Source organism: Sardina pilchardus, chromosome 20 (assembly GCF_963854185.1).
Source record: "Sardina pilchardus chromosome 20, fSarPil1.1, whole genome shotgun sequence".
Classification (NCBI taxonomy): Eukaryota; Metazoa; Chordata; class Actinopteri; order Clupeiformes; family Clupeidae; genus Sardina; species Sardina pilchardus.
The window spans coordinates 16,970,506-16,982,719 of NC_085013.1; the positions used below are offsets into that span (position 1 = coordinate 16,970,506).

The 12,214-nt window shown below is 40.4% G+C and overlaps 1 protein-coding gene across 1 annotated transcript; it reads left to right on the top strand.

The window, feature by feature from the left end:
- Positions 1-315: 315 nt before the first annotated feature.
- Positions 316-12,212, top strand: LOC134067187 (tryptophan--tRNA ligase, cytoplasmic). Its single transcript, XM_062522292.1, has 11 exons — positions 316-406; positions 820-951; positions 4,772-4,982; positions 5,489-5,597; positions 5,688-5,807; positions 7,118-7,300; positions 8,732-8,832; positions 9,046-9,158; positions 10,498-10,671; positions 10,946-11,086; positions 11,787-12,212. Exons 2-11 carry the CDS (start codon positions 838-840, stop codon positions 11,943-11,945), a joined length of 1,425 nt encoding a protein of 474 aa, XP_062378276.1. The 5' UTR covers positions 316-406; positions 820-837; the 3' UTR covers positions 11,946-12,212.
- The last annotated feature ends 2 nt before the right edge of the window (positions 12,213-12,214 follow it).

Genomic DNA, 12,214 nt, shown 5'->3' on the forward strand with positions numbered 1-12,214 from the left:
AAAACAGACACAATCGACTTCATGCAGCGCTGCGCAGATCTGGCTGAACGCATGCATCACGTTAAGCCAGATCTGCGCTGCGCTGTATGAAGTCGAATAAGCCAAATATATAGTAGGCCAGCATGCCAGCTTTTGGTAGTCGTGGTAATATGAATATTAGTTCGTATATGTATTCAAGTTTACGTTATGTTACTTAAATAAGAATATGTCAATAAAAACCGAAATGATTCCGACTGAAATTGCGTAGCGGAACCATAGAACGCTGTAAGTGTTGCACTACTGATTATTTAGATGATGTACCTTCTCAACCATCTGGTGCAACCCATATGACAGAAAAAGAAACCTCTCTGGCTGGACGATTCATTCGAAGGCTGATGCAAGTTGAAGCAAGTAAGACCTCCACACGGTAAGTGTTATGCTATGATTTTGTCATCATTTCCCTAACCGCTATCTGGGTATTTTATTCATAGATTGGACAAAACGAATTTTACAAGCCTCGAACTTTGTTAAGGTAGAAATTAGCATGGCTTAGAAAATCATAACATATGGAATGACAGATCTACACTGCTTTCCCATTTGGTCCCTGTCTACTGCTCTTCTCCCCTTCACCAGAACACATAATGTAGCCTATGAAGGTAGACAACAATAGTTTGGATAAAAATAATTCTACTGCTTTGGTAACCTGGTCCACATTTGATGATAGACTTAGAAAGCTGTTATCAGTTGTGAAACTTTCGTGAGAAGATGATGCCAAAGTTCTTCATGTAACCCCTCAAAAATACCGTTATCTTACTCCATTTCTGATTTGTATTCCAATAGTTGTTTCCTACGTTGAAGATGGCAGACTGTGAAGGTGATGGGTCTGTAGGCTTGACCGCACTTGAACTGTATGAAAAGCTGTCCGCCCAAGGCGACACAGTCCGAGCCCTTAAAACAGAAAAGGCAGACAAGGTGAGTAAATAACAACATGTTATTTAGAACACCAAAGCAAGGCTGTAATATCATATTTGAAGGGGACAATGTTAATATAAAATGTTACGCTACTGTAGTATGTATGACTACAGAGTATTAACACTCACTCTTCACTTGTTACAAACTGGAAAACGTTATGTTAAATGGTTAAATAACTGACGGGGTGCGGATGTGAGAAGATACAAAGAATCCTAACCACAGAGAATAGGCTACGTGCACTAAAGACTCTTCTGGTAGCTCTTTAATCTCCAGTGGCGTTAACTGTGTTGTAAAAGCATCTTCTCCCTTATCAAAATGTCCTATAGGATTCCAATCAGATTTTGCAACCACAATTCTATAGGATTCCAATAGCAATCCTATTTTTTCCCTCTAGGATTTAGGAATTGTCAAATTTTTTTCCCAAAATGTAATTGGAATCCAATATGATTGTCAATCTTCTGGGATCCTATTTGTTCTAAAATCTGATTGGAATCTGATTGGAGTCCTATATGACTTTTTGATAAGGACTGTTATATCCAGCTCAATACATCTTTACGCCGACATTGAAAATCTTGTTTGCCCAATAGAAATAATAATGCATAAATCCTTCTTTATTGTAATATACAGATTCACTAGGTGTAACACCCAACTGGGTCCATGACACTAATTACAAAAGCAGCAGGTTCAAACACATCTGGCTCTATACTACTAGGTCTACCGGAAACAAACAAGCCCACAGAGAGCCTTCAGTGCACGTAGCCTATTTCTGAGAAGTCAGTGTCCCTGACTGACTTGACACTTAGTCACAGTTTACTGTATGTGAAAGTGAAACTAATAATGTGTTGTAGAATACAGTGGAATTCTGAAACACAGACTTGGAAAAAGCAGAAGTATGGGTTGGTCATTATTCCTGAGAAATGACTCATTGCTTTCTGTCGTTGCACTTAGTTTCCTGTGGCATTTGACCAGTGCTCTTTTTAAGTTGAACTAGGATAGTGCCCCCTAGACTTAGCTATGACACTTTTAAACTAGATATGCCTCTCTTCTCTCATCTCCTCATCTCTCTTTCACTACTCTGAATTCACTAGTTTCAAAGAATTTAAGAAAATGATGCAACTTATTATTTTTTTAATTTGACATGTGTGTAGTTCTAGGAATCTTGCTACTCTGCCACATTTGCATTCTGTGATTCTGTAACACGTAGCGCAATGGAATATTAAAATAATCATGTCTGTCTATAGCCTGACGAGCCAGACCCACATCAAGATGTAGGGTCTGGAGTCTGGACACTCACCGTAGACAGGGCTCAATCGGAGGGGTGGGATAAACAGTTGTCTTTTAAATTCCCTCCCCGCAATAGGATAACGCTAAACGAATCATCTTCTTGTTTTCAAGTAGCAGCTGCGTAACCTTCCCTCTCCACTCAATAGGATAACGCTAAACGAATCATCTTCTTGTTTTCAAATAACAGGATGCGTTACCGTCGCAACTTCTGGTCGCATGTCAGTCACCATTATGTTAAGCCCTGTGATTGGCCCGCTGGTGCTGGGGGTTCTCAGCTCCCTGGCTCAATGGATCGTGCCTAGACTGCCCCGCCAGCCAAATTACATTTGCTGCCGCTAGGGGCGTCTAGATTTCTAGGCTAGTCTGTCCATGTTCTCAGGTTCGCTTCCCACACAAAACATTTACATTTCTTATCACCTTGATAATGGCATTTAGTTACCCTATACAGTATAAGTGTAACATGTATATAATAATACTATACAATTTCTGTAGATGGCGCTTGTAAATCAAACAGAAATCATTCAGTTTCCTCTTAGTTTTACGACCGATATCCTCTTTTGGTCAATCTGCTGTGTAGTGTACTTCTCTACCTCATGCATGAGCAGACATGAAGCTGACCTAAGCCTCGTTTTATAAACAAGGGCAATATGCAGCTGACTTGAGTTCATGGAACGGCTTCAGCAAAGATCGTATAGTTACTAAGACGAATCGTAAAGGGGTTTTTCAATGGAATGAAATGGCACCACTTCCGCCTCCTAAAAGGGTGTGATCAGTGACGAGATAATCAGTTTAGAACGGTGTAGAATCAGCAGAAGCAGGTGCCGTTGATAACAGGCATGATAACAGAAATACCTCCGTTTGCCTCCTAAATGGGAGTGGCAGTTGCGTCACAATGAAACCAGAATTTACCCTCATATGAATCGTCTTGCTTTATAAACAGTCTCTGGCGTCAGTTCCAAATGAAAGTCAAGTTCAAGCCAGGCTATTTCTATTAAGCGCCACCTTCAATAGTGAGATTGATGGAATACCCCTCTGGTTATTATATTACAAACCCTGTGGTTTGTAAAACAAATAGCTTATGAACAGACAGAACGTTTCTCTGACTGCAAACACTTGCTGTGCTCAGATGTTCCTCAAAATATAATCTAGGACGACAATGTGAAACCTTCTGTAAGGTGTCCCGATATACGGACTTAATTAAAGGCACTGGGGAAAAAAATTCTCATAGAGCAACATCTCACTATCCACCAGCTGCATGTCCTCTGTACACAGACAGTGTGAAAAAACGCGGCCACTGTAGACAGCCCAGGCTCCAAAAACGGCAACAAAAACAAACTAGTGCAACCTTCACCATGAAACATAACAGTGTTCCAGTCAATAACGGACGAGATGCGCGTTTAGGGGAGTTTCAGTTGCACAGGAGGGAGTAGTGAGCTGCTGTAGCTCTCTGTTTTGCTTGAACGTCAACAGAAGTGACGTTGCCCAACATCGCTTAGAGCACCTTTAACTTGATGGGGAATGGTTTACTCAGTTTTGCATCGGGAAGTCTTTGCGTCTGTCATAGCATAAATCTTCATGTGTGGTTTCAGTATTGTCCTGTAGTGAGAATGAACATCAGCTCTTAGGTACTCAAGGTCCTGGGGTCAAAGGTCATGGTCATATGGGGTCCATGGCCTAATGTTCTCCCTCAGTATCTTATCTGTATCATATTCAAATTTTAGATTTTTTTTATTATTTCTTTTTTTAAACATTCTTACATGTTCTTAGGGGACAGATCTAATACTTGTAAGTTGTCTACAAGGTGACCTAAAATTGGCACAAGCAAAATGGATTTGGCCAGGGGTGTTGCCAACCAACCAACTTTAGGCCAGGGGCGTTGCCAACCAATTTTGCCAGGGGTTCGGCCCTGAATATTTTGAGAGTAGCTTGGAATGTATTTTGCAAAGTTGACTAATGTGAAGCCATTATTCCAATCATGCATTAAAACGTTGAGACTTTTCTCTCTCCTTCATGCAGCAGATTTAACTTGAATGTTACCTTACCATATAGTAGGCTACTTGGAGCACACGCACATGAAAAAGTGAGCGAGAGAGAGAGCGGGAGAATTCCATTGGCCATGTCATTATTTGCATTTCATTTGTATAAGGACGTTATATGAGCATAATAAAGGCAACAATGACAGAGAAGTGGCTGAGTTCCTGTTCTCTTCATTTAGTCTACAAGTTCAGGTTTATTATCAGCCAGTCCTCCTGCTCTCAATATGGCAGATTGGAGCTGGCCAGTAGTGCTGGCTTATATGCTACTCATGTTTTCTTTGTAGAAAAATTAGTGAGTTTTAATTAGTGAGTTTTAATAATTTGTTCTCCTTAAGCTAGGGGGGTGCATACATGATCGTGTAAACAATATTGAAATCAAAACAACTGCATCCTTGACTAAGCTAAGAATAAATATCCTTTGTATATGTTGATATTGACACAGCTGTGAAGTTACTACTGAATTATTATTATATTAAGAGAAACATCTCTTGCATGTACAGGCTGATGTTGAGACAGCTGTGAAATTGCTGCTGAAACTGAAAGTTGACTACAAGAAAGTAACGGGGGCGGACTACAAACCCGGTTGTCCACCGTCTGACACCATGGTTCCGCCTGATAATGGACCAGCATCTGATGAAGGAGATGATATGGTGAACCCTTGGGCTGTGTCCACAAGTAGTGCCAAAGGAGTGGACTATGACAAGCTCATTGGTAAGGATTGTGTACCCAGAATGATTTTACAACGAAACAGTAGTTATTTTTATGATTTCATATCATTTATTATTTTGGAAATGATTTCAAGTAACAAACAGGCCTGAGTCAGGTTTTCAGCAGATTTCTGTTGTGCAGCACATAAAGGGCAAATATTACATCACCCAACATACACATCACTGATCGTAACGACAAAGCTAATGGGACAAGACATAGTTAGAGGACGTCAAACAGGAGCAAAGACGACACAATAGCTACAAACAATGACAGATCTACACTGATTCCCATTTGTCTCTGTCATTTCATTATATGTGATTGTCATTTAATTGATGAAATCAATGTCTGCTTTTTGATATACAGTATATCAATACTAGAATGCTTCAGTGTCATTTTGGTGTAAATGTTCATATGAAAGCATTGCAATGTTTTGAAAATTAAAAAGGTATCTGTGTCTTTTTGCCATAGACTAAATGTTGGAGGACGTGTTTTTCTCACTTGTTTTTTAGTCCGGTTTGGCAGCAGTAAGATTGACCAGGAGCTGGTGGACAGAATAGAGAAAGTGTCAGGACAAAGGGCACATCGCTTTCTGCGCAGAGGAATCTTCTTCTCTCACAGGTGGGCTTTGCCTAGATTTATAAGCTCTTAGATTTATGTACTAAGCCAGTCTGTCTTTGTCCCTTATGTTGTTGGCTGCTTCTCTTCCAGAGACATGCATCAGGTGTTGGATGCCTACAAGAATAAGAAGTCGTTTTACCTGTACACGGGGCGTGGTCCCTCGTCGGAAGCCATGCATGTCGGTCATCTGATTCCCTTCATTTTCACAAAGTAAGCTCTTATTCCTAGTTTGTTCTCAGCCTTATTATGTTGAGCTGTTACCATGTTGGGTTACACTTTACTTGAAGGTATCTAGGTAAGGTGTGTGACATGACACTGTAATGAACGTGTCAAACATTATAAACAAGTCATAATAGTTTATGACACACCTCTGTCATTTAGTGTCATTCGTTTTTTGTCATGACAAGTTAGGGTTAGGGTTCATGTGTCACGACCGTGAAGATACCTTCAAGTAAAGTGTCACCCTATATTGTGGTGTATTTTCTTTAGCTAAATTGTTTCACCTCAACATTGACTTGAGATTCAAAGGGGAACTATGCAGGGCTTTTTTATAGCTTAATTTACCTTAACTGAACAGCTTTGGAGTCATTGGAATGTCTTTGGGTTGAATGGTGGCCGTTTTGCATCCACCTAGTGTATGAGCGGAAAAACCACCCTAGCAACTTTGTGTGCACTGACAAACAGGAAGTCGCGCAGCCTCGCGATCATGCTCATGAAAAGGCAGACTGACCGATTGAGCAGTGTTGTCAAATATACACGCTAAAGCTGTACTGGAAGCTCTGCAGAGAAACCTGCAAGCGTGAAATGAGAAAACAACAAAGAAACCGCCACACCTGCATAGTTTCTCTTTAAGAGCAGATAAGAGCAGATATGCCACACCTGCATAGTTTCTCTTAAAGAGCAGTTTCTCTTTAAGAGCAGATAGTTTCTCTTTAAGAGCAGAAACACACTTAACTTGTGTTTGTGTTTCATAAACTGTGAAAGTGTTTTATTTACAGTTCGGTCTGTAAGTATTTGGACATTGACACAATATTTCTAGTTTTGCCTGGGTGCACCACCACAATGGATCTGAAAACAAAATGATCAAGAGGTGCTGGAAGGGTAGACAAAAATATTGCATTATCCGTTAGAATTGCAGCCATTTTTATATATATTATCATCCCATTTCTGAGGCTCAAAAGTAATTGGACAGTTGACTGAGAAGAAGTTTCATGACCAACTGTGGCCCGTTTCTCATTCATGGCAGATGAAGCAGATAAAAGGTCTCTTAAGGTCAATAAAAAGGTCTATAAAAGTGAATTGCAGGCATTTGCATTTGCACTCGTATGCGGCTCAAAGAATATTTAATGCAACTAAAGGAGGCCATAATTAGGCAAATTGGATATTAGATCCATTCTGGTGGTGCACAGAGGGAAAAGTACAACAACAATGGTGTGTCTGTCCAATTACACGTTGACCTAACAGTATGTGTGAGTGTTTGAATGTGATGCCATGTAACCTGTATGGGACTGTTTGTACAGGTGGCTGCAGGATGTGTTTGACATCCCGCTGGTTGTTCAGATGACGGATGATGAGAAGTACCTCTGGAAAGACCTGAAGCTTGAGGATTGCCACCACTTTGCTGAGGAGAACGCCAAAGACATCATTGCCTGTGGATTTGACATCAATAAGACGTTCATCTTTTCTGACCTGGACTACATGGGGTAAATCTAACGACGGCATTACATTTCAGCAGTAGCGGACATCTCGGGTTCAGAAAGTAAAAGTCCTGCCAAGTATTTGATCCAACCATTAAATAAACCAGCTCACCCTAATTTGCAGCCATATAGATCAGATAATTAGTGACATCACCTCTCATAAGTGCACAGGTGGAAAGAGTATATGTCAGGACTTGGACTGGAATCGGGATGTCCAACTCTGCATTTCAGAAAGGAATATGGAATAAATATATTTGTTGCTATTTAAGGTTATTTAAATGAACACCTTCTGAGGCATACCATGTTGCCAAAAGCATTGGGTCACCTGCATTGACTCGCATATGAACTTCAGTGACATCCCATTCTTAATCCATAGGGTTTTAATACCCAATAGAACACCTTTGGGATGAATGAGAGGGGACACTGAGAGCCATTCTCCTCGTCCAACATCAGTGTGTGACCCATAGATGTGACCTCACAAATGCGCTTAATACATATAAACACACTCCTAAACCTCGTGGAAGCCTTCCCAGAAGAGTTCAAGCTGTTATAGCTGCAAAGGGTAGACCAACGTCATATTAAACCCTATAGATTAAGAATGGGATGTCACTTAAATTCATATGCGAGTCACGGCAACTGACCCAATACTTTCGGCAATATAGTGTATGTTGTATAACTCGTTTTGCTATGAGCTTCAAATTGATCATGATGATGGTCATGTGAAGAACATACAAACCTGCCATTCTCACTGGCTGCCCAGGCCAGTGGCTGTGTAGTTTAGTGGGCTGGAATGGACTATCTCCTGAAAATGGTAAAAAAACATGTTTGGATTCTTACTGTATGTTTCCAGTTCTTGACCAAAACTCCTATCCACTGCTTGAAGGCTGTTCAAACCAAGCAGTCTTTTTTTCTGGTAGTGTAGTTTAGCTGCTTCTTTGGTTGTAGATATCATTGAGATGGCATAGTCAGATGAAAATATCAGAATATCAGTATTTGATTCATACCAAAGTCAGATGGTATGAATCAAATACTGTTGTTATCTCTTGGTTGTAGTTAAGTGGCTTTATATGGGAATCTTAATTTAACCCACAGGTTATGTTGATTTTGTATTCAAAGGGCATGAGGTATGAGGTTGCTTGAACATATGCAACAGCTTTACAATGAACTGCAGTCAGGCTAAATTGAATCATGTAATAATAAGCATGGCCACCAGGAGGTGCTCAATCCCTCAAGACAGGAGGAGTTGTTACACTATTAATCACAGTAATGACGGTTGTATTTACACGTCACAGCTTCTGCTTTTGAAACTTCAGTTGTTGAAAGCCAAAACAGAGAAATAGTTATGACTTCATTTCTCATAGTTTTTGTTAAATGACTGAATACTATGATGTTGGTGTGTTTGACTTACTGTACATGGTAATGCTGGTCACTTTGCAGAAGCAGTCCGTCCTTCTACAGAAATGTAGTGAAGATCCAGAAACACGTTACCTTTAACCAAGTAAAGGGAATCTTTGGTTTCACTGACAGCGACTGCATTGGTTAGTTTATGATTCATGTATGGAATATTTTCATATGAAAGTAGTTCTACAAAATAATACCCCTCGATGACACTAAGATGGATCACAGACACACTGACAAATATAAAAATGTCTAATACATTATGCAGTTATCTACTGTCTCATTCATATACTATGAAATATTGAAGAGCCCACCCTTGTCTGAACTACACTTCTTTTGCTGACCTGTCCCAGGCAAGATAAGCTTCCCAGCGATTCAGGCAGCACCCTCCTTCAGCAACTCTTTCCCCCAGATCTTCAACGACAGGAAGGATGTGACATGCCTCATCCCCTGTGCCATTGATCAGGTCTGACATTATCAGCACTATCTCTCTTTCTCACCATGACATGACACTTCCACCAGCCCCATTTGGATTTGAGACTCTCCAGTCTGGCATTTGGGTTTGGCTACTCTGATTGTGTTAAACGTGCATGCTCTAGGCCCCAGCCGTGGCGCAACTGGCTGGGGCACCTGCACTGCACGCCGGCGACCCGGGTTCGATTCCCGCCCCGTGGTCCTTTCCGGATCCCACCCCAGCTCTCTCTCCCACTCGCTTCCTGTCATTCTCTCTACTGTCCTGTCCAATTAAAGGCATAAAAAGCCCAAAAAATAACCTTAAAAAAAAAAAAAAAAAAAAAAAAAAAATGTGCATGCTCTTATGGAGTTGTTTAAAATAAGACCAAACAACTACGGTATTTAATCATATACTATACCATACTAAACATGAACATAGAATCTGTACACCGGAGTAATGGTGAACAACTGACAAATGAAAGTCCCCACAATGGGTATGCACTTGCTGTGGTGTCCCAGTAACCTATTTGGTTGACAACCTATTTGGTTGACACATTCTTAGGAAATATTTTTTTTTCAAGGTAAATGTGTACACTAGAACAAGTTCAATGTCTGACTATGTGAAGCAGCTTTTAGCCACATTGTAGTCCTACTCTGGAATGAACTCCCCATTGAAATTAAATATGCCCCAACTGCCACCATCTTTAAGTTACGCCTCAAGACTAAATGATACTGTCACTGTTGCCTTCTCCTAAACTGATTTTAGAGGATTTATGGATCTATTTATTCAATTTAATTAATTTCATTTCTTTTTACCTAGTCTCTTTTTAGCTGTCTGCCTGTTGTTCTTAAGATTTGTATGTGGTTTCATTTTATTATCATTATTGTATTTAACATAAGTCCTATGACTTTTGACCTATTGTATTCTATTTCACTTCTTATTCATTTTTGTTTGACTTTTTCCACTGTAAAGCACATCACATTGATTGAAGTTGCACAAAATACGCTATACAAATACATTTTCCTTGTATGCTACACATTGTGTCAACCACATACACAACCACTGACACAGTTGACCCAGAAATAGGTTTCGGTGCAGTTTTTCCTACTGCACAGGAGTAAAGTACTTAAAGTAGGAAGTTTAATTTTGTTTCTTTTTTAACTTTCTTTTTGAAAATCATTTTACTTCCCATACGGTATATGGATACAAATCTGTACACATAACCACAGATTTCCATCTTAAGGCAGCTTTATAACCAACTGCACCTCTTATATTCCTTCTTGTGTTGTGTCCTGCTTGCAGTGTGAAGCTTTGACGACCCTTCAATAGTTTTGTCCCATTCTCTCCCCAGGACCCTTACTTCAGAATGACCAGAGACGTGGCCCCCCGTATCGGCTACCCCAAACCAGCGCTGCTCCACTCCACCTTCTTCCCCGCCCTGCAGGGCGCCCAGACCAAGATGAGTGCCAGCGACGCCACCTCCTCCATCTTCCTCACAGACACCCAGAAGGAGATCAAAAACAAGGTACAGTATGGGGCCTCCACTGCTGAGGGCAAACTGCACCCGAGATGCATCACTTGTGAATTTGACCACAGAGATGTCAGAGATGTTCAAACTGTACAAGAGTACTTGATTCCCAACAAGGGTAAACATTTACTTTTGAGCACTTTGTTTTGTCTGATTTGATCCTGCTTGTCCACAAGCATTATCTGAAAAGGTCAATGTTTTATTTGAGCTGGATTATACTCGTCTTAGTGTTTGTGTAACTGAAGCCAGTGAAACACAATGTCTCTCACAGGTGAACAAGTATGCATTCTCTGGAGGCAAGGACACCATTGAGGAGCACAGAAAATACGGTGGCAACACTGAGGTGGACGTTTCATTCATGTATCTCACATTTTTCCTGGAGGACGACGAACAGCTTGAAAAAATAAGACAGGTGAGTGTAACCACAGCTTTTTTTTTTACTCCCAAAATACCAAATCCTCAATAGGTACTTCCAAACTTCTTGGAAGCCTGATTCTGATGAGTTGCTTACTGCATCTGCACCTTGTTATTTCGATCGCATGATCCAGCTCTACGTCCCCCCTCACTCATTGTGCTTCTCTGATTAGCGTCTGTTATGTCAGCCTCCCATCAACACTCAGAAGTCTCAGTGGAGACTCTTTTTTTGTTTGTGGAATGATTTACCCAATGCTCCTTTGTTCTAGTGATCGCTTTGGGACTTTCAAGAAATGTTTAAACTCAGGATACCTTGAACTTAGTTGTTTCTCTTAGAGTTGTGGTTTGTACATTTATGTTTTTTGTAGGCGTTTCGACTTAATTTAAAAAAGGAAAATCCCTAATAATGTACAGTAGTTTTTAAATACTGTAAGTTGCTTCAGACAAAAATGTCTGGCAAATACCATACACAAACAATGGAACTCCAGCCTTGTATGCAAAAAAGTGTTCTTGGAGGCCTCTCAACAATCAGTGAAAAAAAAACAGGTGTAGCTGGCAGCAAGGTAAAGGGGTCAGTGACAAATGTCACTGGCTCTGAGTTGGATCAGCCTCTTTTGATAAGGACAGTCCACCATAATATTTTGGTCTCTTGGAATGTGTTGCTGACACTCTGTGGTTAATTTATTTACTTTTCTTAGGATTATACCAGTGGTGCCTTGTTGACAGGAGATCTGAAGAAAATCTTGATCGAAACCCTCCAGCCATTGATTGCAGCCCATCAAGAGAAACGCAAGCAGGTCACAGACGAAATGGTCAAACAGTTCATGACGCCACGAAAGTTAGACTTCAACTACTAATGTGTGTGACAGTGACTAACTACAGAAAGGGAGGGGGATTTAGCAGTGTCTTAATGCTGTACTTGCAGCACACATTGCACTTGCTGTGCACAGAGCTTTTACATTTGCTTACAAAAACATAACATGACTTGAAGGCACAAACAAACACATTAATGTCTCTTAACAGTTATCCAGTATATAATCCAGGAAATTGAGCAAGAAATTGTCTTTGGGTCAGGAGAACAGTAATATGAACATGATAAATGTAATAAATGGAATCAAATCAAATG

Coding starts and splice junctions, on each gene's coding strand:
- LOC134067187 (XM_062522292.1), top strand. CDS start 838: ATGGCAGACTGTGAAGGTGATGGGTCTGTAGGCTTGACCGCACTTGAA. Junction 952..4,771: donor AAACAGAAAAGGCAGACAAG/GTGAGTAAATAA, acceptor TTGCATGTACAG/GCTGATGTTGAGACAGCTGT. Junction 11,087..11,786: donor AGCTTGAAAAAATAAGACAG/GTGAGTGTAACC, acceptor TACTTTTCTTAG/GATTATACCAGTGGTGCCTT.